The sequence below is a fragment of the Stomoxys calcitrans genome, chromosome 4 (genome assembly GCF_963082655.1).
Source record: "Stomoxys calcitrans chromosome 4, idStoCalc2.1, whole genome shotgun sequence".
In the NCBI taxonomy this organism is placed as follows: domain Eukaryota; kingdom Metazoa; phylum Arthropoda; class Insecta; order Diptera; family Muscidae; genus Stomoxys; species Stomoxys calcitrans.
In genome coordinates, this window is record NC_081555.1 from 155553660 (window position 1) to 155578829 (window position 25170).

General features: G+C 38.6%; 3 protein-coding genes and 1 long non-coding RNA gene across 8 annotated transcripts in view; 2 read left to right on the plus strand and 2 right to left on the minus strand.

The window, feature by feature from the left end:
• Positions 1 to 270: 270 nt before the first annotated feature.
• LOC106096035 (uncharacterized) lies at positions 271 to 8270 on the plus strand. Its single transcript, XM_059367324.1, has 4 exons — positions 271 to 535; positions 593 to 1437; positions 1521 to 2074; positions 6585 to 8270. The coding sequence occupies exons 1-4, from the start codon at positions 344 to 346 to the stop codon at positions 8093 to 8095; spliced, it is 3102 nt and encodes a 1033-aa protein (XP_059223307.1). The 5' UTR covers positions 271 to 343; the 3' UTR covers positions 8096 to 8270.
• Positions 8271 to 11124: 2854 nt separating this feature from the next.
• LOC106096038 (GPI transamidase component PIG-T) lies at positions 11125 to 13507 on the minus strand. The gene is made up of 2 exons (XM_013263558.2): positions 12959 to 13507; positions 11125 to 12895 (listed from the first exon to the last, which is right to left on the minus strand). The coding sequence occupies exons 1-2, from the start codon at positions 13239 to 13241 to the stop codon at positions 11277 to 11279; spliced, it is 1902 nt and encodes a 633-aa protein (XP_013119012.1). The 5' UTR covers positions 13242 to 13507; the 3' UTR covers positions 11125 to 11276.
• A 5660-nt stretch (positions 13508 to 19167) lies between these two features.
• LOC106096058 (uncharacterized) lies at positions 19168 to 19869 on the minus strand. Its single transcript, XR_001222846.1, has 2 exons — positions 19782 to 19869; positions 19168 to 19594 (listed from the first exon to the last, which is right to left on the minus strand). It is a non-coding gene; the product is annotated as an uncharacterized LOC106096058 (long non-coding RNA).
• LOC106096057 (mucin-5AC) overlaps positions 19585 to 25170 on the plus strand; it is a 73354-nt gene continuing 67768 nt past the window's right edge. For 3 of the 5 annotated variants that reach the window (XM_013263591.2, XM_059368048.1, XM_013263590.2), the window contains exon 1: positions 19585 to 20775. The gene's annotated coding sequence lies outside the window, so the exon portion shown is untranslated. The remainder of the gene's footprint in view (positions 20776 to 25170) is intronic. The other 2 variants (XM_059368049.1, XM_059368050.1) reach the window with 2 other exon arrangements.

Below are 25170 nucleotides of genomic sequence, written 5' to 3' on the forward strand. Positions count from 1 at the left end.
TCATACCATATTGCTTTGCACAGGAATCTCGTTTATTTGGCCCAATTGGCAGATCCTACCATGAACATAAATCAAATATTGCCACCTCCACACATTTTGCAGCCACAATCTCAGCAACAAGGTCCCCATGGCATGATGAGTTCGTCCGGTCCACCACCACAGCAACAACCTGGTTTACAAGGCGGACCACCTCCTCCGGGTAGTCAATCTCAAATGGGAGGTCCTCCGGGCACTCCAGGCATGTCTTCTATGCAACACGACAATAGTGGCCAACCTCCCTCGGGAGTTCAAATGCCTCCATACGGTGGGCAAGTTCCTCCTCAACATCCGGGGATGCCACCAAATGGTAACCAATCTCAACAGGGCCCTCCACCTAATGGCCCACCCCAACCACCCGGTAACCAACAAAGTGGGCCACCACCACAATCTCAACAAGGCCCATATCGTGCGCCAGGACCACCTGGCTCCCAACCGCCAGTGCCCCAGCAACAGCCTGGTCAACAACAGCAAGGTCCTAACAATAATTCACAGGGCGGTATGTTAAACTGTCTTAAAATATCATCTATATGTATATAAATATTGTTTTCTTTAGGACAACAAAGGCAAAATAGTGGTCCGCCAACTCCGGGAGCTCCTCCGCAAGGGCAAGGCTCATCCCAGCAACAGCAGCAAGGTCCACCAAATCAGCAGGCACCACAGCAGCCACCACCTCAAGGGCCTCCACCACAACAAAACCAGTACAGGGGTGCTTACCAACCACCACAACAACACGGTCATTACCCTGGATATCCGCCACAGCAGCAGCCACAATATCCTCCCCAAGGCGGTTATCCTTATGGACCACCTACACACAGCTATGGACCTCCGCCACCAAATGCTCAACCTGGATACCAAGGACACGCTGGCATGCCACCAACAAATTCCAATAGTGGTCCGCCTGGCCAGCATCCATATGGCGCGAACAGTGGACAACAAGGTCCACCAGGAGCCTATCCGCCACCTCCAAATCAACAAATGGGAGCAGGACAACAACCACCACCAGGACAAATGTATGGTCCTCCCGGTGGCAATCAGGGACCGCCTCCAAGCCAATACGGGCCTCCACAAAGCGCCACCGGTGGGCCCCCACCTCCTATGGGCTATGGGGGTTATGGAGCTCCGCCACCTAATAGTTATGGTCAAACTGCAAGCACACCACCAGGTAATTATGGACCACCACCAACTAGCCAGGCACAGTCCCCATATCAACCCTATCAACAAGCTGGACCGGGCCCTCAGGGATATCCAGGCCAAGGGCCCCCCCCGACACAAAGTAGTCAGCCACCAAATTCGGCTCAAGGTGGGCCTCCTAATCCTAATGCTCCCCCAGGCAGTGGATACAGCTCATCACCCAGTCCTGGCCAAACGCCACCTCCTAACCAACAGCAGCCACCTGTGAGTGGTGCTAACGGTCCTCAAAACCAGCCACCACCATCAAGTGTGCAATCCACACCCCCACCCACACAACCCCCTACAAGCAGTTCAGGTGCAGTAACAGCAGCTGGCCCAACTCCACCCTCGCAGCAGTCAGGCCAACAGCAATCGTCAACACCTCCAGGGCAAGGGCCACCGACGTCCTCCCAGCAACAACCACCACAGAGCTATCCACCAGCCTCCAACAGTGGACCTCCTCCATCTGGACCTCAGCCGACGTACTCGTCGCCACCTGTAAGCGTAGCTGGAACAAATTCACCCTATGGCCAACCACCACCACAAGGTGCACCAGGTGCAGGACCGCCTAACACAACTGCGCCCCCGTCAAACGGAGCACCAGGTCAAGGCCCACCACCAATGGCTCCAAATCAATATCAACCACCTCCAGGTGCACAACCACCCTATGGAGCCCCACCACCTCCACAAGGTTATGGTCCACCACCTCCAGGCAGTGGATATCCTCAACATGGTTATCATCAGCCGCAGGGCGGCTACGGCGCCATGCCACCTCAAAGCCAATATCCACCCCCATCCCCTCAGGGCTATCAGGGTTATCGTCCAGCCGGGCAGCAAATGCCACCTCCTGGCGCTCCACCGCAAGGTCCACCGCCTGGCGCCTATTCATACTACGGAAACCAACCACCACAATAAATCTATTGGCCACATATATAAAAATTAGGAACAAGTTCTTGAAGCAACGACAAAGCCCAAAAGGCTGAACGATCGAGCCATCAGAATAGAGATTTCCAAAAGTGAGTCACTGTTCAACGATATAATTGTTTTTGGTGGTCCGTACTGAATACACAATTGTTCACATTACATTTATTAAGGGATATATAGAAGGCCCCAATTCATTAGTAGCCAACTGGCATTTACGAAATGCATGCTTCCAATGACCTTGTAAAGAAATGAGGATTCTTATTACATAATTCTTACATATATATGACATTAGTTACAGTTTCAAGCCTAAGCAGTGTTAGCTGAGGACAACACAACGCATATATAGAGCGATGACAAACGACGCGGCAATGCATGTGTTTTGTAACTCCCCAATTCTGTTTTTAGTATCTAACCAACGTTATTTATAATTCGATATACTAAATTGTAATACTATAAGTTTAGTTTTTTTTATTACTTTTTGTTTATATATTTTTTTGCGTTTTTTTAATTTGCACAGCCAGTCTTTGTACTTCCATTTTCTTCGCCTCAAATGTACGTTTATTTGTTTATTGTGTATACTTTTAAAACTTAAAGCGTAAACATATTTGTATTCGTATTAAATATAAGGTAACTTTTAATTTTGCAAAGCTATAACAAATTATTAAGAAGAACTCCTAAATAATATTAAATAAGTTAATTAAAAAGTTGTCATTTGGCATATATAATGTTCTATCAAAAAAAAAAAAAAAAAAAACAAAAAAAAATATTCCAATTCGATATTTTTATCATATTTTTAACAAATTGGGGTGGCAAATTTATTTATTTTTTTTTTTGATTAATCTTTATCCAAAATATAAATGCCGATATTTTGTCAGATGAGGCATGGGTAATTAAAGATTCCAAGTTTGGGTAGTGTTATCCAAAACACCGAACAAACTTTCAAAATTGAGTGAAATATTGTAACATCATTTCAACTGATAAATCCAGAACTTTGGACTTCTGTTATGTATTCATTGTAGGCATCGTCGGCGATAACCGTCATATAACCGTTCACTCCTAGAAATTTGTAACTATCACGCAAGTGGGAAGTCAACATTCCATAAGTTTTCATCATTAGAGTCCTGAAATAAAATCAAGCAAGTAAAAAGGCTCAAGAAATCAATCGGTCATATTTCCATGCTTGGTACGGGTTTCGCAAGTCATATCAAAACGTTGCGTTTAAAATTGCAGCCAAATCGGGTGGTAATTGCGTCTTCAGTCCAATTTTTTATATGGGAGTTATTTCTGTTTTCAGAAGTCGAAATAAAATTCGTCATGCAAAATTTCGGATCTTGACTTTTAGAGACTCTATCAAAACTAGGACCGATATGGCCCATTTACAATCCCAATCCACCTACACTAATAAGAAGAATATGTGAAAGACGCACACTGTTAAATCGACTTAGAATGCCAAGGTGATAAAGAATTTATATACTTTGTTGGATCTCAGAACAATATTTCGATGTGTTACAAATGGAAAGACGAATTTGTTATATGTTATATTATGTGGAGGGTATAGAAATGTTTTTCATAACTAAGTTGCCATGCAATTGGTTTTGGTATGCCTCCGAAATTGATACGACTTTGTGGGATAATGTTGAAATAGGAAAGAACCTCAATAAACCGTTCAATACAAGACAAGGTTTTAGACAGAGAGACAGCTTACACTGTGATCTCTTTAATATCCTGCCGGAGAAGAATATCCTGCCGATTAAAGTGGGACAGCCAGAAAATGGTGATAAAACAAAGTTAGTGGTCTCAACGTTTGGAATGCCCTTAATGCCGGGGCCAACAAAGTTGGAATTATCGGCTGAAATTTCTCAATTGGAACATGTTATTTGTGTCAACTTGTATGCCGGTTCGGGTAATATTTAGGAGTGGTCACACAAGTCCGCACAGTGTGGGAGTTTTAGTTTTGTTCAGCACCTTATACTATGTTCAGAACAAAGCTGTTTTGAGTAAATGAGTCGTTTTCCCTTTATAATGCTCTAAAAACGACTCGTTTTCCTTTACAATTTATAAGAGCAAAACAGATGGTTGCCTAAAAAAAGAGTCATTCAAAACTTGTGAGCTCCAATAAGTGCCTCAATTGTGTCAAATTAAAAAAAAAAAAAATATAAAGCCAACAACATTTTGCAGCAGAAGCAAGAGACAATAAAATTTGTGTTGTAGTGACAAAAAATGCAATTTCCGAAACATCTAATTTTTTGCATACCCCCTAGTTTTGATCCCAGGAACCCGTTTTTGGGGCTCGGACCCGTGGATCCCCTAGGTGCCAAAAATCCCCCTAGGGGTGGAGCCCCTAGGAATTGATTAGTCCATTGCAAATATGCAAACAATGGTACAAAATTTTGACCCGGGAAGGACCTACGGGGTCGTGAGAATTTGGAACCCTCTTAAACCTTGAAAATATGTGTACCAAATTAAATCCGGTTTTTTTATAAAACTTTGGAAGGCAAACAGTTTTATTTAAAATATTTTTGCTATTTTCCACTGTTGGACATATGGAAGAGGAGAAAATTTAAAACCTGCCCGATGCCCGCCAAATTTTTCCAACTTTGGCAGGCAAATAGAGTTTAATTTTAAATACCTTTGACTGTTTCCCAATGTTGGACATATAGAGGGGTAGAAAATTTCAAACCCTGGGTCAAATTTTCAAAATAGGGGGCATATTCGTTGTCTAGTAATCAATATCTTTCAGAAATGGCATAAACCACTCTACCCCACATTTAAATGTTCGTACTATACTTTCTTATTTAATGAATTCTTCTTTACTACAAGCACCTTTTATTTGAACCCATGTTGTTTTCAAATTAAAAAAAAAACCTTTGAAACAACAAAAACTTGTACGCTTTATTTTGACGCTCACTGTATATCCCTAGACTCTTTACATCAAATTTGAATGCAAAATGCTTTTCGTTATGGTGCCATTGGTCTTTTGATTTGAAATAAATATCAAAAATAAATCTTCGGAAAAAAATTTGCAACTGCATTTGTTACAGTTACACACATAATAGGTCTGTTTTGTCCAATAAAAGTTTAGCAGAACAGAGAATATGCGAAAAAGAAGATACAATAAAGAGAATGCTAACAAAAATCTGTCATCTTAATACCGTTAAACCTGGCCGCCTGTTAAAAACTGTTCGCGGGAGACCACCTTTTTAAATCCGCCTTGCAAGGCGAAACAATTAAAGGTGGTCTCATTTGTACAACAACCACAAATCAAATGGTCCAATCCGCCATCTTGCCTTCAAGCTGATCGGCGTTTTGCCAACACACATAAAGAACTTTGTGTGCGTGTGTGTATACGTGTGCGTACATGAGAAGAGAATATGCGAGAAAGAAGATAACAACAAAGAGAATGCAAACCAAAATTTGACATCTTAATACCACCAAACCCATGACATAATTACCAAGTGGTGTACCGTTAACAGCTGAGTACAATTTTTACTCGCGAAGTGCACTATCGGTCGAAAAGTTTTGGTTGTGTGTGTGTATTATAGTTAAGAACCATAAACACACAAACAACGAAAAATTACGCCAACTAGTAAAATACACAAAATAAATCGTAACTATAGGGCATCCTAACACCCCCGAGTAAATGCATGTGAGCAAGATCACTAACACTAGCAAGCACTTAGTTACAATTAGAAGTTTGGCGATCGCGTTTATTTTACGTAAGAAAAAGAATTGTTGCGTAGCGACAGTAGTTGTGCTATTTTTGGGCGTTGTGAAATGTAAATTTCCCAGGATGAAAAAACAAGTTATGCCGAAATGAACACTTTTCATCAATTTTTTCCGCTCATTTTTTTATATGGAGTTTCACCGCGAAAACCGAATGTAGTACCAACCTTTATGTGCGAAAAGTGCAATTTCTTAAACCTCTCAACTAGAGTGAACTGCTGAGATATTTTTCAAAACGAGTCTATGTAAAAATAGCATTAGTCTCTTTGCAATTTATTTTAAACAGCCGTTCGATGCTGCAAATTTCTGCAGGGAAAAATTTTGCAAGCTCTCAATTACCAAACTCTCAAAATGTATCTTGCTCTCACGCACTCTCCCGCTCTCTTTCTCTCTGCTGACAAATAAAGTACACGAACGACTTCCAGTAACAGTGGGAAAGTGCGTGAGAACGAGCAAAAATTTGAGAGTCCACTAATTGAGAGCTTGGCTACTGGAGGTTATTTTTCAGCATAAATAAGAATTTTATTAAAATTTTACCATAAGTACTGCAAACTGCAATTTCATCCTGAGATACATACCAAAAGAGAGTAAATACACTACTTACTCTCCTGCAAGTATTTACTGGAAAAGTACGCGAACAGACCTAGTAATTGTTATACTGCGATATTTGGCCGCTGTTTTGTGGTGTCACAGTTATTAGTAACTCTGGCAACTATTAAAATCGAAAGTCATATGTTTAACATATGTTGACAATACATTCAGTTCAGGTACGACCCTGCAGAAAGAGACAATATTTGTGAGGTGTATTAGAACTCGACTAAAAATGGCTTTGTATTATGTAAATGCATTTTCGAAGCGGTTTGCCTCTGTTGGACTTCAGTTGGCGAAAGCTGCCACAGCACCAACTGCTTCGCAGGCATCTTTGAACAAGCAGCAGAAACGTGGTGCTGCAAAATGGTATCCAGATCCAGAGTTTTTGCAACAATTTTCTGGCCCAGTTATGTACCCAGATGACATAACCTCTCAATGGAAACTACCACCATGGAATCATCAAGTAACACCGGTTGAGAAGTCAATTCGCAATTTGACATTGAATTTTGGACCCCAGCATCCGGCTGCTCACGGTGTGTTGCGGTTGGTCATGCAATTGGACGGTGAGACAGTTATGCATTGTGATCCTCATATTGGTCTTTTGCATCGAGGTACCGAAAAGCTTATCGAATACAAAACATATACCCAAGCTTTGCCGTATTTCGATCGTTTGGACTATGTATCCATGATGTGCAATGAGCAGTGTTACTCGTTGGCCGTGGAAAAATTGTTAAACATTGATGTGCCATTGCGTGCAAAGTATATTCGTGTTTTGTTTGCTGAAATCACACGTATTTTGAATCATATCATGGCTGTGGGAACTCATGCCTTGGACGTGGGTGCCCTAACACCATTCTTCTGGCTTTTCGAGGAACGTGAGAAAATGATGGAGTTCTATGAGCGTGTGTCGGGTGCTCGTATGCATGCTGCATACATTCGCCCTGGTGGTGTATCCTTAGATATGCCAATGGGTCTGATGGACGACATATATGAATTTGCCAGCAAGTTTGCTGAACGTTTGGATGAAGTTGAGGATGTGCTCACAACCAATCGTATTTGGGTGCAACGTACCATGGACATTGGTGTGGTGACCGCAGAGGAAGCACTCAATTATGGCTTCAGTGGCGTTATGCTGAGAGGATCTGGCATTAAATGGGATTTAAGGAAACAACAACCCTACGATGCTTACCATTTGGTGGACTTCGACGTACCCATTGGCACAAAGGGAGATTGCTACGATCGTTATTTGTGTCGCGTTGAAGAAATGCGTCAATCTTTGCGCATTATAGACCAATGCTTGAACCAAATGCCAGCAGGCGAAATCAAAACAGACGACAATAAGGTGACGCCTCCCAGTCGCGCTGAAATGAAACAATCCATGGAGGCCCTGATCCATCACTTCAAGTTGTTCACCCAAGGCTATCAGGTACCTCCGGGCGCCACATATACTGCTATTGAAGCCCCCAAGGGTGAGTTTGGTGTGTATTTGGTTTCCGATGGTTCAAGCCGCCCTTATCGTTGCAAAATCAAGGCTCCCGGCTTTGCCCATTTAGCCGCCCTAAACCACGTTGGCCGTCAACATATGTTGGCCGATATTGTAGCCATCATTGGTACTTTGGATGTTGTGTTTGGTGAAATCGATCGATAAATCTAATTATACTATACTATTGTCTTGTTTAATTCGATATAACATATAAGGTAACACCAATGATAGATGTGGTCATGTGTGTAGCAAACGAAATTTGTGTGTCCTTTTTGAAAGACGCCTTCAACGTACGAAAATAAAAATGAAATAGTCAAATCGATAACCGAAATCATTTAAATCATGTTTTTTTCCATTTAATAATTTCGCTGTTTGAAAGCAATGCACCACATCACATCAATTGGCATACATATAAATTTTTCTGGGAGTTAGAAATGGATGCTATTTGGTACTAGGTAAGCTGTTTATAAATATAGTCAACTTTTATATTACATTTATTATTACAGTATGTGATTAGAATCTCGGCACGGGATAGCTATGAGTACCACACAGGCTGGAACATTGAGGCTCGATCTGTGTGGGGTCAATTGCTGTCATGAAAAGCTTAGCTGCGAGCTACCGGTTGCGAATAGCGGAATGCTCCATACGGAGTAGCTGCTAGGGTAATCGCTGACGTTCAGCGATATAGAGCGAAGTCTCAGTGAGACGCCTCGCGGCAACGGCTCTTGCAGAAATACTGAGTGTATGATACTCAATATGAAAAGGCGGGTTATTGGCGACTTTAAATAACCAATGACCACCTTGTTCCCACGGCGAACTTGACGAGTATCGCCACCTCCACATGAAAATGTGGCTACTACTATAACAACAACAACAGAATTGTTTTTCTAAGAAACGGGAACTTTAAGTTTAGTTTCAATTATATTCGTATATAGAAATTCATTAACGACTATTAATCGGAACGAAAAATAGGAAAAACAAAACAAAAAAATTAATTTATAGGCTTTGAAAGTATTTTGAAAGATTTTGTTTGCACTTATTACTTTTTTAGTTTTGATTACACGTGTGTTTAATCATCCATTCATCTGCTGGGTTCTGTTCAGTATCTAGATATAGAAACTCTACGACAAAGATAGAGTGCGTCCAGAGGGATCTGGTCCTAATTGGACTGGCTGGACAATTAAAAAGATGGCGTGTGTCGTATGGTCCCAGGATAAAATCGAGACATACAACCAACACGCTGGCAGTTATGTAGGAGTTCATCAATCCTAGTTATTTAGGCTGCATCTGACGGAATACAATTGAGCCAGAACTACTCTGGTTTGCCGAGGGAGGATAACTTCTTCAGGCGCAATGTTTGATGGTCGGAATTGCGCCTTAGACTATCAAATTCAATCTATTATGCATTTCTACTGACGATGAGGTGAAGGGTGTGGCTGAAGATTTGGTGGCGCATATCTTCAAATTTCTCGCAGCAAAATAAACTGCACGATCGGCAAGGTAGTAGTCCAATTTCACGCAGATGCCATCAACAAGGGGATCCCAATCCTATGGCAGCCGGTTGTACGTACCGGATTGACCCGATGGAGTTCTCCATCGGTAAAGGCTGCCGCCTCAGCGAACAACACACTGCTACAACAACAACAACAAGGGGACCCGAAGCCATAATTGTAGTGTGGTCTGCATATGATATGACCTCGATGCCGTCTGAAGTGTGCGGTATAGAGCAGAGATAGAGGTTAAACGGTGCCGGAGATATCAGCCCGTCTTGGCGAACTTCGTTTCATCTACGGGGCTTCAATAACACGCCTTGTCATATGGTATAGTCCGCGACTGCAATTGCAGTTACCCCGTTACCTACGCAGCATTAAACTGTTTGCAACCTGTGGACGCGCCCTTAGCTTTATTTTCCAATCTCTTCGCTGATATTCTCATGATAACGATGAACACCACACATGTTGTTGTTGTAGTTTGTTGTGTTCTAACTTTCGTCTACCTAATTCTGTTGAGTGTCAAGACCCAGGAACTGCGACTAGGTCAGTCAGTCGAGTGGGTCTGGCGGGGCAGTTAAACAGGTTACGTGTCTCGTGTGGTCCCTGGTCACAATCAGGACATACATCTTGCACGTCGGCATCAATTCTTGCTCTGTAGGAGTTGAGGCTGCTGCATCTACCGAAACGTAATTGAACCAAAACTACTTTGGTTTGCCGGGGGAGGTCAATTTCTTCAGGTGCAATGGGGGGCGGTCGTTCTCCAAGGATTAAATTAACCAGGTAGCTATTTACCGCATCTGTTACCGTGTCTGCATGAATGTTGTCTAGACCCACTTGATGTGCCGCTTGCTCTGGATCAAGTAGATCTTTATTAAGGTTCTGGGCGGTGGATATCTATCCACAAGATGATTATTTGAATGGTCTCTGCGGTAACAGCTTAGACAGCATGTAGTTTTGTCTTCGTACTGTTAGGATCTTTGTCTTTGGAGACAGCCCGTCGCAGTTCGAAGGGCGGCATTCTGACCGATCTAAATATTATTCCCCTGCGTGTCACAGAGCTGACGAGACCAGGAGGCCAATTGCTGTGTACGTGGTCAACAAGATGTGTTTGTCTGCACCCCAAGTGCTGCGGGCAAGTGACTTGAGGACCTTGTTTCTACTTTTGACTTTATCGCAAATTGCAGTGGCATGTGGGGAGAATGTGTAAGAGCTGTCAAATGTGACGCCAGGTACTCTGGGACACTTGATGGTCGGAATCATTTCCAATTCATAATCTTGAATTTCTGATTGTGATCTTTAATCAGCTCTAATTTTCCTTGAATAGAAAGAACTTTTCGTGCTCTTTTTTCTCCATTAATACTCATCTTAAACTAAAAATAAAAAGGGAATCCCACAATTTTACATCAAACGATCATGTATGTGGTGCACGAATAATAGAGGGACCATAATTGACGCACGGATAATAGAGGCAAAGCACGGTTAATAGAGGTTAAAAATCTAAAGCACAGTATGCCGGGTAACAGGCGTAACCGGTTAATAGAGGCCTGGATAATCGAGGTTCAACTGTACATACTTGGGGACCTAGATTAATATTTCGAGGTGTTACAAATGGAATGACTAGATTAGTATACCCAGCCATCCTATGATGATGGGTATAAAAATATTGATGCATAACTTTTTGAAGTAATTCTAACGAATGAATTCAATACTAAATTTCACCGTAGTTTATTTATAAATTTATTCAATAACAAACAAAAAAAAAAGGATACATAAAATGGAATTTCAGTACAGACTAGTTATTGCAGACATTTTCAAGCCATCTGCGTATTTGTATACATTTATCGACGTGGAAATTACTTTGCTTTTTCACCAAGGCTTACGTTATCCGTTTGCGTTTCACTCTCATCGCCAGCGGCAGGAACATTTTTATCGCTTTTCCTTTTGAATCGTTTCAATTTTTTCAAGATTTTACCAAAAAATGATTGTGGTTCGTCGGAGTCTTGTTGCTCGATGACAATTTTTTTCGTAGCCACACTATGTATAGGACCAAAAGCTAGTGCGACAACTGTACAAGCCAAGCATATAACATTGTATGGCATGCTGAAATCCGGCGTGGGCAGTGACAATATTAGGGACTCCGTTCTAAGTGTAAGTATGTATGCATTTCTTGAAGCATTAAAGGCATCAGCAAACCGATAACCACTCAATGGAATCGAGGTATAATTACGGGCAATTGGTAGCAATGAGGTTATAACACCGGATCCTATATAATGGCCATGATTGGCATCTGGGGGATATTCAAGCCATTTGAGAAATATATAATCAAAATCGAAGGATATTTCAACAGAGGTTTTGGCAGGCAATGTAAATGACAATTCCAAGTAGTAGGGTCTTTCACGCTGAACACCGGGGCGATATTGCAACACAATGGGTTCTATGATCTCTCCGCTTTGATGGTTCTTGATTTTCAAGGTGTGCATGTAAATGGGCATAAACCATGGAATATTTTCTTGTAGCACTATCGGCAACTCTGCATAATGGTTATTTGTGATTTGAGTAATTATTTTTCCCCTTTCTTGGCCATATCCCACTATATACCTATGAGCTATTAAAGGTGGAGATGGCGGTGTTAAAACATAGTTTTGTGTTTTCCTCAAAATCCATGCTATGTTAAACAGCGAGGCATCTTTGAATTGCTGCACATCATATACGCCATAATGCGTGGTCTGTCCACCTCTAGTTGAAGAGATGTTGTACATAGGTAAAGGGGTAATTTCGTAGGGAATGTGTAAAGCCAAATTTACGTATATTTTACTGCTATCAGCTAAGGCACAATGCCCATTAAGTCCCTGGCCAAACATGCGCCTAAGGGAAAAGTCGAAATTGTTCGTAGAGCCCAACAACTTTGGATCGTAAACCAAATTAGCAGATTCCGTAAATTCAAGAATACATTCTTCCCGGCTGTTGCACAACGTACGGAATTTTATAGAAAGAGAATGGTAGTTCGTGTTATGGACATGGCCGGAATTAAGCAACGAAGCAAACCCGTATCGACTATTGCATGGCAAAAGCTTTTTCCATGGCGTCAAATTTTCCGTGCATACTATCTCGCGTGGCAAACTCGAATATCGCAAGTGTTTTGCCAACTTACTCGTAGGTGAACTAACAAACTGAGGTCGAAACCCATATTTAGGTGTGATAGTGTTGGTTTTGTCCATAAAATTTAATGAGGCACAGACAATACCAGAAAATGTGCTGGTAACGCGTTGCCACTGTTCATCAACGGCAGCTTCAGTTAGATTTTCACCGGCGAACCAGGACCATGCTTCTGCGCCAGGCGCACCATCTACCACTGGATAACCCCATGTCTGATAACGCCATAGGCCTTGAGTTAAGGTTATGTGAAATTCCTTAACATCGGAGTACAGCAGGATTTCGGCAATTGACCGGGGTATTAAGCGTGTATTGTGCACTGTGAACATGATAAGAGAGTAGAAATCAATAAATAAAAAAAGAAAGATTCACATATACTTACAGTTGCTTCTATTACCATATCTCCATCTTGTAGTAAATTGAAAATAGGTGTTTACAAATCCATCTGCAAGTGGTGTCACAACCAATTCTTCATGGAATTCTTCGTTACGATGATTACTTTTAGTTGTATCTTTGGTAAATGTTTTTCGCCCGTTCTCAGTTAATTTTCCATCTATTCCATCTATAGAGGGTTCATTTAATACTGTTTTTTGTTGTTGAGCATGTACGACACAAAATGTCAATAATATTGGCAAAATGCAAGCCGGTTTACAAAAGTTTAACATGTCTTCAATATACACTTGTTACAACTTATTTAAAAAGGTTTTAATAAATCGCTGACTGTGCCAGTGAACACAAAAATCAAGGTTTTTACTACAAGTGTTCACATAGAATTGAACATGTAAATCAATATTATTTCCACCATGAAACTCTTAACCCAAGGGTCAAGGGGTTAAATATCGAAATAGTTTATTAAATAGATTGTTTTTCTAAAGCCGGACACCTTCCTATACGAAGTCTGCACCATATGTATTGTTTACTTAAGTTTAATCGACAATACAAGTATTGTTGCTGTCAATAAATGTTATGTGCAGTTTACACGACACATCATAATGCGTTGTCATTATAATAGTGTTAGTGAAAATAAGGGTGAAAATGCTACTAGAAACATTTTCCAATTATCTAAGTTAATGCTTTCTACTCTTTTTATAACCTGCTCCCTTTTGTGCTCCTAGAGCGCGCCATTCTTATCCGATTTGGCTAAAATTTGCTTAATGACTTCTACTATGGTCTCCAAAATCCAAACCAAGTTTGGTCTGAAGTAGTCCATAACCTAATATAACTCCAAAGCACAGAAGTTCTTATCCATTATCCTCTGTTTGCTGTAAGATATGCCTCCATGGTAGATTGTACACTAGATTCGACCTGGACGTACTCAAGCTGTTACTTGTTAAAAAATAAAGTTATTGGTGATGGAGTTGAAGCATAATAGTGCTATTAGCTATTATCTTTTTGGCAACACGCACGTTTCGTGTTTTGTTTCGCTGTCAAACATCTTCAGTTTGGTCTATAATTTAACCGTGAATCGTCTTACAAACGAACAACGCTTGCAAATTATTGAATTTTGTTATTAATATGCGTGCTATGTTAAGAAAGTTCATTGCGCGGTTCTTCCATTGAGTGACGAAGCTCATTTTTGCCTCAATGGGTACGTAAAGAAGCAGAATTGTCGTTTTTGGAGTGAAGATCAGCCAGAAGCATTCCAAGAGCTAACAATGCTTTCAGAAAAAGTCGCAGTTTGGTGCGGTTTATGGGCTGGTGGCTTCATTGGACCGTACTTCTTCAAAGATTATGGGAATCGTAACGTAACTGTGAATGGTGATCGCTTTCGTGAGATGATATCCAATTTTTTTGCCTAAAATACAAAAGCTTGACTTGCATGACATATGGTTTCAACAAGACGGTGCTACATGCCACACAGCACGCGTAACAATTAGAGGACAGTTTGGTGAACATTTAGTTTCACGTTCAAGACCGGTCAAGTGGCCGTCTTGAACGTGCGATTTAACGCTATAGCATATTTTATGTGGGGCTATGTTAAAGCTCATGTCTATACAGCCAAGCCAGTTTCACTTGACGCATTGGAAGGCCACATCGAAGCATTTATTCGTGAGATACCGGCCGTAATGTTGGAAAGAGTGTGCCAAAATTGGACTTAGCGATTAAATCATTTGAGAAGCACTCACGGTCAATATTTGCATAAAGTGATCTTCAAACAATTAATTATATTCATGCATTTTGTTGAATTTTATGTACATTTTGAAAAACGTTCCTATAGCTCTTAAAAAATTACCCTTTATTTTCCTGGTGAATCCCAACCGGCTACTATTGGTCAACTTAAAGTGAACAAAATGTTAATGTATCGCACCATAAATCGTTATAATGATACTGGTACTTTGCCAAACGGCATGGAGGAGATGAAAAACAAAAACTGCAACAAGGCCTGAAATAGTTCGGCCAGTGCAGGTTCCAATTCAACGACATCCACGCCGTTGTGGCAATCAAATGGCTAAAGATCTAAGAAAGTAAGGAACATATTGGAATACAAGCTCAAAAGGCTCATGATCCTACACAAAAGCAAAAAAACTTAGACTCGAAAGAGCAACGGAGTTGTTTTGCACTTGCACGAACGTGATTAATTTGACGTGAAAAGCTTCCCAATAAAAATACGTATATTCCCAAAATGATCATGTTTACTTAATCGAGAGCACTTACGAAAGTAAGTGCTCTCGATACCATCTCAAGTGATGGTATGGACAGCTGTGACACTCCATGTCCGCTTTCGAATAGTAAATGCGACTTATTATCGGGAAAACATTTTGGATGCTGCTTTGGGGTCGTTGGCATGCAAACGTTTCGGTAGTAGATCATGAGTATACCAAAGAGACTTAGCGCCGTCAAATGAAACATGCGTATATCATGTTCCGCACTTCTATTTGGGTAATTTTAGAGAGCAAGGTAAGGAATAAAACAGCTTCAATATGGATGCGTTGAAGAAAACAAATGTAAGGAAATGGACCAAAATACCGGCAGATAACATTCATGCAGCTTGCAAATCGTTTTTTGCTCAACTCGGAGCAATAATCAAGACAAAAGGTGGTCATATCGAGCAAAAGTAAATAGATTCTGAAATTCAGATAACTTCCACACATTTTTACATACATATATAAATAAGCGGCCGCTGAGTTTGAGCCGGCACCAGCATATGTGGAGATGTTGCCGAAGCTAAACGCGAGGCATTATATGTGGTAGGCGGTACATACTCAACATGTCCGGCGCCGAAGGGAGGATTTTCTTTGTTGTTATCTCCTTTCTCGCATATTCTTTGCTCATTTCCCCAAACTTCCTGCACAAGTATACATATACGCACACAAATTTGTGTGTGTGTGTGTTGGTTTGCGTCGATCAACTTGATGGCAAGAAGGCGAATTGCACCATACGATGTACAAATTAGCCCACCTTTAATTGTTACAATGGCTTGCTATAAAAACGTATTGAAGCTGATGTCGCCCGATAAATTGTAATATGCAAAGGATCCATTAAATATTAGTAATAACAGCTGTGGTTATATGCCTGTCTCTTTTATTCTATCGTATTCAGCTATATATTATAATCACACAGTTGCAATAAAGTGTACTAAAAAACATAAGCTCTGTTATATATTTCGGTTGGCTTATTTACCAGTCAAGCGGATTCGCTACCTAAAGGCTGGTACTATTTCTTTTTTACCAGTGGAAACCGTTTTTCATGGTTCTTTTTTTGAAACACTACAAAAATTCAATGATAACATATGAAATGAAAATTATCTCACAAGTAATGAGGGAATGTCCAACTGTCCTAAAAAAATAACCACGAAAAAATTTCGCTAAAAGCGAATATAGTACCACCCTTCATGGATAAATGAAACGCTCTTCGCGACGAAACAAACACAATAAGTCATTTTAATTTTAAATAAATGTTTCTAGGAGTTCATAAATGTGATTTTTAAAATCCTAAGCAAATTTTGAAATTCTGCATTTTTAACAGTTGTAACACTACAAAAGTTTCAATGAAAACATTATAAAATTTTTGTTTGTTTCTCTTTCGAGACGAGCTCAATGATCGGAGATGCAAATGGAAAAGGAAAGTCTAAGATGGGACGCGTTTCGTCTTTGGTAAGAAAACTTTCCAACCCTGTTAGGTGGGATGGCTTCAAGGGCCGTGCGTTGGTATGTTGTATTTGAATCGTATTAATAGCGAAAACGTATCTATGATACCATTACCACACTCGACAACACTGACTATAAGCTGTACTTTTCCCAATGCATGTATTTTTGTGTAATGACAGACATTCTTTCCGTGACAAATTACACTTCTTTTGTACTACAGGTGAATTTGTGAATCTGTTGGAAGTTGTATTGGATCGAATCCTGGCCGGGCTCTGCCGAATTTTTCATTTTTCAAGTTTTTGCCTGTTATGGCTGGTACTAGGTTCGTTTTTCCTTACATTTTTTCGTGATTACTTTTTCTAGATATTAGATTTTGAAGAAAAAAACTTGCTTATTACATTCAGTAGTACATTCCCTCATTACTGATAAAAAATCTTTGTAAAAGTATTATGTTTGCAAAGAGATTTTGTAGTGTTTCAAAAAAGTAACCGTGAAGAGCGTGTTTTCAACTGTGGAAAACGAATACAGTTCCAGGACGAAGATCATTAAATTTTACAATTTTTGTTTGTTTCTCTTTCGAGATGAACTCAATGATCGGAGATGCAAATGGAAAAAGAAAGCTAAAGATAGCAACACACACCAACCATTATGGGACGCGTTTCGTCTTTGGCTAGAAGACTTTTCAACCTATTATTTTTAAAAGTAATCACGAAAAAATTAACTTAAAAAACGAACATAGTACCAGCCTATATGTGTTAAAAATCGGGAATAGCATTTTTCTTCATACAAACTGAGCGAGAAAATCCGCATAATGGGAAAAGTAAACACCCCTATTATGTGCACTGCCTGTTGCAAAAAATTATCAAGTTACGGCTGGTACAATTTTCGTTCTTCACTGTTGAAAAACAATTGTTTCGCGGCTACTTTTTTGAGATAATACACAATTAACAATGATAAAATAACAATTTTATTAAAATTTTACCATAAGTAATGAGTGAATGTCCAGCTGATTAAATCGGCAATTTGTTTTGCGGAGAATACATGCGGATTATTCATATTGCTCTTACATAAAACAAGTCTTATGAATACAGAGAGTGACAGCTAATATGACATGTCTCATCGTATAGTTACAGTTTTATTAGTGTCCATTTAATGATGCCGAAAAAATATGCGATGCTTCCAATGTCACCCTTTAACAGAAAGTAATTCGAAATTTGCGTTTGGAATATGTCAAGATATAAAGTTTTTAAGACCGAAACAGAATAAGTGCGTTGAACTTTGTTTTTGAGCGTCGCGTATACAAACCCTCAAAACAACGCGGAAAAATTAAAAAAACTTTGGAGCTTGAAAGTGAGCCTAATTCGTCAATGTTAAAAATTGTTTAACTATTGCACGTTGATTTTTTTACATTTGTTTGCAGAGTTGAATATTGCAACGCGACGCTCATGAGCGCCTTCATTCCGTTTAGTCCATTATGGAAATCAAGGTGAATTAACAAAGATGGTCTCACGCGAACAGCCGGCCAGTTTGACGGTATTAAGATGTCAGTTCTGTGTTTACATTCACAGCAAACCATCCCATTTGTGCACGTTCTCTTTGTTTGTGTTTCGCTTCCTCTCATTTTGCCCGCACACGAGCGCAAATTTCTTTGGTCGTGTTCCGGATTCACTGAATAAGTTTAAGCCAAGCGATCAACCTACATGTACATTTTTTTAATTTTTGGCATTACTTGGCATTGAGGATGTTGTCAACTTGTTCTCTTTTAACATTCATTCTTTGTTTACATTTTCTCCTATGTCAAAGCAGATTTGACATCCTCAATGATGTTCACTTCACTTTTCGCAAGTGACCTAACCTTCTATTAGTGAATCCTGGGTTGTGTTGACATCTTGATGTCGAAATGGCGGATTGCACCATATGACTTATGGTTGTTGTACAAATGAGACCACCTTCAATTGTTTCGTATGGCAATGAAGGCAGGCCTTGGGCTGGTAAAATTTTCGTTTTCGCAACAAAAATCACTATTTATATAGTAGAATACAAATCTGCTATCCAAATTTAAGCACGTTTCTGAATAGGCGGCTCGCCAAAAAACTTCGAGGTCAGAAGGAAATTTGGCCGAACGATCAATATGGGTCTTGAATTGAAGGGACTCAGATAAAAGGTGATTGGGAGTATGTACAAACCTAACATCCTAACACATCCTAATTTGGTTAAAGTTGGTAAATAAGAAGAAAAATATACAAATTATTCGAATTAAAACCTTTAAGTCAGATTTGTAATTAAAAGTATTGATCCTGAATTCAATTATCTATATTGACATTAAATGAAAGCTTTAACATATTTACATACATCTGTCAGTCCAATATATGCATGTTTAGTTTTTTATTTTCTTTTAGAATTTAAAAGGCTTCATTCAAACGGGTTAAAAAACGGACTTTTTTAAAAATGTATCAAATACGACCGAAACCTGCCTAAAAAACACAGAAAGGTTTTAAAATAATTTAAGTTTTTGTTTGGTATATATCTTTATTGAAAAATTACTTATTGTTTTTACAAGAATACATCAATTGGGTACAAAAATGATTTCGATATAATTTATACTAAAAATGTATTTGTAGTTATAATATTAAAACAAATGCATCATTGTGCTCGGTTTTGTCCAAGGATACAGGGTTGCTAGAAAGCATGACATGTTCACTCCTTTTTCGTATTCAGCAAGCTACGAATATTTACAACCCTGTGCGCATTAACGCTGATTTGCTGAAAAAATCTTACTTTGGTGTTAATCACATACATTTCTGTCCGTGGACATACAAAATGGCTTGTGCACTTGCGACCGACGTTGTGTTCGTTGTCGTTCGTTGCCATCGTAAGTTGTTGTGTCCGCTGAAATATTTTTCTTGGTTTGGTTTATCGGTTTATATACACTGAGAGAGAAAAAGAGGCACATCAAAAGAGAGAGAGAGATTAAAAAGAAATATTAAATCTTTGCAACATTTCGAAATGCAATTAACAAAATAATAAATGATTTTAAACGAAACACGTCTATTATGCAAATTATGAATTATTATTTTCTTCAATTCTATTTTCATTTGACGAAATGAAATTACACACACTACAATTTACTACAGAGAGAGCACACACACGCATAGTAGGGATCAGAGTTAAGCAATAAAAAAATTTTTTCTTAATAATTTCAAGTGTTTAATAAAATATTAAATTATTCTTAAACAATTTCGTTTTTTTTTGTTTGTAAAACCGTATGGAAGAAATTTATTCAATGGCAAAGCAAAGGAGAAAAATCACTTAATTTTTTATATTTCGAACGGATGAATAATAATAATAAAAAGAAGAAGCAGCATTAGTTAAATAGCAAGACATTTCGTTCGGTCGGTTTTTTTCGAATCGCGTATATTTGCTGTCTGTGGTGTTGTGCTTGCTTTTGTGTCTTCGCACGGTCGCGTAACGCCGCTGAGGCAAAAATTCAACTGTCTAACAAAGTAAACGCTCGTTTCTTCGTTGCTCGTTAATGTGATAGAGTATTTACTCTCGTATGAAACGGTAAAAACAAGAACAACACAGCCGATTTGTCAGACGCAAGTGTGTGTGCGCGTGTGTCAATGTGCGTTGTGTGTGTGTGAATTATAAAGAACGAAAACTTGCCGAGACCGCCAGTAATAAAGAGCAATATAGATAAGAGAGAGAGAGGGAGAGGAAATGAGTGCAAAAGTAGCACAATGTTGAGAGAGTGAGAACGGAGAAATTTAAACACTGAAAAAAGAATTAATTTTATTTTTTACTTATCATGGTGCAACTCTCTACTCTCTCTCCCTGTCGCCCTGCAAAGAGCTAAAATTATGATTTAACAAATGTACTGTTATTTTTGCGTTTATTTTTATAATTAGCAACAACATAAAGAAATACCTATTTAAAAAAGATTAAGATTGTTTTAATTTACTAACTAATGAAGCCTAAATAAAAACTTCGAATTGAAATACAAACAAGAACAAGGCGTTGGACTTCATTTAAAAACCTTGAGGAAATTGTACTCTAAACGAGACTGGCGGAGATTGCAAGTGCTAATATTATACCTAACCAGCATTAAAAGGTGATTTTAATTTTAAGTTTCCTTTCTTACTTTCTTCTACATGCCTTGTACCTACCCTATTCATATGTATTTCGAAAATATTGATTACTCACTCACTTACAGAGCAACAGCAACTTCGAAAGTTCTATTAAAAATTTCTACTTACATTTGAACAAACATGATAAGAGTCTTACTATTTTTGTTGGCTTGATTTTGCCAACTGATTATTCATTATAAATTTTTTTATACATATCCACTGTTGTTATGGTGTATGTTCCTTATTCAAATAATCTGTTATTTTGGTTTTTCTCGTCTTCCTATGTTTTATTGTTTTTGCACACTATTACCACTACCACCGCCTTCAATGCGTTCTCATTTCTTAATAATTGTGCTCATTTCCCTGTACTCGTACTGTAATTTCGTGTGCTCATTTGACATCTCATCTTCTGGTTGGCTGTGTTGTTTTACGATTGGGAAAAATAAACGGCGGATGCATATTTCGTTTGTAATTTGTCAGAATTCTTTCATTTACTACTTCAGCAGTAATCATTCTAAATTCTAAACGGCAGATTATTATTTAAATCAATTTTATTTGTAAAATGATGTAAGAAATACGATGATGTAATGTGTCGTTTGATACGTTGTACACAGTTCAAAGGTTTTACCTACATACTATACAAAATAAGAATATTAGTATTATATCTGTTAGACCCCCATAACAGATATGTATGTACCTAGATAAATTATTAAGTAGAGAGATATTAAATGAAATTTTTTAGCGCATATTATTTGTAGCATATCTAAACAAGTGAAAAATCAAAACGTGTTTGTTGAGAAGATGGAAGTCTTCCTTAATCCTCCAATAGTCGCCCTTTTCATTACATGCAATTTTATTCCTGCGGCTCGTGCTTTCTTGCTTTTGTTGTTTTTAATAAATACTTTATCTTGCTTCGTGATTTAGGGTTGCCAATAGTCTTTATAATTCTGACCTTGGAAATCAGTACATTAGCATAAAGGGTGGTTACATTTTACAGTCTATGTTGATTTTTAATAACTTTAATACATTACTCAATTGTGTGTCATTCCATGCATGGTGGAATTAAGAAGGTTGGCTCACTTGCCAACTCCAGAGTTGTAACCAGATGCCACTAGAACGTCAAATGCTTGGTTGGATTTAAAATTTTTTTTTAACATATTTATAATTTACACGTTTATCATAAAACTTTTGATCTTGTGGTTTGATAATGCAAATGAAAACTACAATTTCAATTAGAAAGTTTCCAGAAATTTTACAGACTAGTCGGAATTTACGCCGCCATCGCCGCATGGTTGTATCGTTGATTTAGTTGTAGTTGGGCAAGTGAGCCAACCGTCATAATTCAACAATGACTCCATTGTTCAAATTGAGTTAGTCAGAAATTGAGAAATGTGCAAATTAAATACAGACTATCGATAATCGTAAATCTCGATATTTTTAATAATAAATATCGATACTGTCGTTAATTTCTTATCAAGTATATTTTTTTATCGAAAATAAAAAAATATGAAATAAACCGCCCATATAAACCAATTATACTCTTTGAGAAATTCTTACTTGATTTATTGACAATTCGAGTCAAATATGGTCTCTCCCAGGATTCACTGAATAAGGTTAAGCCAAGCGATCAGCCGATATACTTTTTTTTTAATATTTGGCAGTACTTGGCATTGAGGATGTCAACTTGTTCTCTTTTTACATTCATTCTTTGTTTACGTTTTCTCCTATATGATGACATTTTCAATCGTCAGATTTGACATCCTTAATGATGTTTATGGGGCCTATCCACTTTGTGTTTTGCATGTGACCTAACCTTCTATTAGTGAATCCTGGGTCTCTCCATTACCTGATATAGATTGAAATTTTGCACAACGACTTACGATGGTCTCCAATAGGGTGTACTTACCTACCTAAGTTTATTTGTATTTATGGATTAATCGATTTATCGTTGTTATGGTTGAACGATTAAGCGAATAAGACAGAAAGAGGCTATCAATTTGAACTAAAGTAAAAAATTGTCGTCCCAATCGAATGAAGTTTTGCCCAAGTAGAGCCCTAATGACTTCGACTTTTCACACGAACAGCTATCAAAACGCATTATACAAAAATTGTGACGAAGTGGTACTGAGCGCTATGAGCAAAATAGTAGCGACATGTCGCTGCGTTAGGATAAATTTCGCACAATTTTGCAATTAAAATTGTGTAATTAAATGCTCGCGAAATGGGCCGAATCAACTCTGCTTCAATACTGTTGTATTTGTTGTTGTTTGTGTTCTGACAACAACACACAACAAAGACAACTGTATTGAAGCAGAGCTGATTCGGCCCATTTCGTGAGCATTTAATTACATTTGCAATTAATATTGTGCGAAATTTATCCTAAAGCAGCGACATGTTGCTACTACAATATTTTGCTCATAGAACTAGTACGGAATGTGTTGCCATTATCTTCGTCACCATTTTTTATAGTGCATTTTGACAGTTGTTTACAAAACATGTTCACGCGTTGCTTGTGTTTTTCAAGGTTTTTTTCATTAACCAATAGGTTGTTAAGAAATTTTGATCATTTTGCTTACTTTCCAACAGCTGTTTTTCATAAATCATCTGTTCGAAGCTGTATATTAAGTGTGGTCGTGTACTCAAAATGTAGTGGAAATTTGCACAAATTGTGCCTGGAAATCGTTCGCGTACTTGCCAAAAGAAGAAAAACGGGAGAGTGGGAGAGAGCAAGCTGAATTTCCAGAGTTTGGTAATTAAGACCTTGCGAATTTCTACTGAAGGTTTTTCTCAGCAGAAATTTGCAGCATCGAACAGTTGTTTTATAAAAGCTATTCTTACTCTCCACTTTTTCCATTCATGCAGCTTACATGCAATCTCTTCTCCGGGAAAATAAAGTTCTCAAACTACCTCCAGTCGTGCTGCCAAACAAATACTAATTTGCCATGAACATTCCACTAAGGAACAGGGGCAAACTTCTCATATATCAATGAGTGCAGTCCGATTGAAGTTTAAGCTCAATGATAAGGGGCCTCCTTTTTATCGCCGAGTCCGAACGGTGTGCCGCTGTGCGACACCTATTTGGAGAGAAGTTTTACATGGAATATTACCTCACAAATGTTGCCAGCATTAGGGGGGGAAATACACCGCTGAAATTTTTTTTCTGATGGTCTCGCCAGGATTCGAATCCAGGCGTTCAGCGTCATAGGCGGATATGTTAGTCTCTGCACTATGGTGTTCGTGCGCAAGTGCTGGGTATTTCTCCCCAACTTGTGGGGTATTTATTATCGGAAATTAGGGCAAAATTTTTGACTTGGGGATGTGCTGAGTACTAGGAGTAAAAAATTGGGGATTTATTGGGGAGAATTTTCAGTTCAAAATTTTACGTTATTATTTTTATTGCATTTTTTTATAAATATGTAGGTAACATAAATCACTACTTGATGTGTTTTATTTTAGTAAAATATAGTCCAAATCACAATTAATCAGTTATTATCTGTTATCGCATGATATCGATTAGTATCCAGAAAAACTTTGCACTGAAACTCTATCCAAAACATCTGACTTGCACTGGATAGGACTAACAAAACACAGCAATTGCACCAATGATAGGTTTTTTCGCTGTTCAATGAAAAATACTGTGCAATGAACATGTTATCCCCTTTTATTGCAAGATATCGATAACTATCTAACCAACTTGGAATTGAACATCTCTCCTGTGCGCCTGACTTGCATAAAACGTTTAATGCTTAAAAAACGTGCACCGTTATCCATTTTTTACATCTACACAAATTCCATGTCCGTGCCTTCACGTGACACACATGCTTAGAGAGTTTTGCAGTCAACCATAGTAAGACTCACATTTTGTCCAAGAAATGAATTCTAAAACATAAAAAATTCTGGCAACATTGACTTTCACTATAAACATAGATAAATTATAGATAAACCCCGTTTACACTGCTCATAAATACCGGATTTAAGGCTTTCATCAGATGATTTTATAAAGGGAAACAGATGATCGAGCCATTAAATCCGAATTTAAAGAGCAGTGTAAACGGGGTTATAGATAAAGAATTTGAAGTTCGCACCTAGACTGGTTGGTGACGCTTGTGAATATAAATAAATGAGAGTTATCTAAGAACATGCTGCAAGCAGAATTCTGCTCTTAATGGCATGCAGTTTGCGTCGTTTGCATTTTCTAAATATGCATTATTTCCTTTTTCGTGAAACAAACTATGGCGTGATGCACGTATTTAGGGTTTCGGCAGTCTCAGCTTCCAATATGTTTATCTTTGTTTCTTTTTATTTCTTAACTTTTTGCTGTAAATTTGATTTTTTTGTTAATTTTTTTTTCGCCAGAGCTGCTTGCTTTGAGGAAAAAT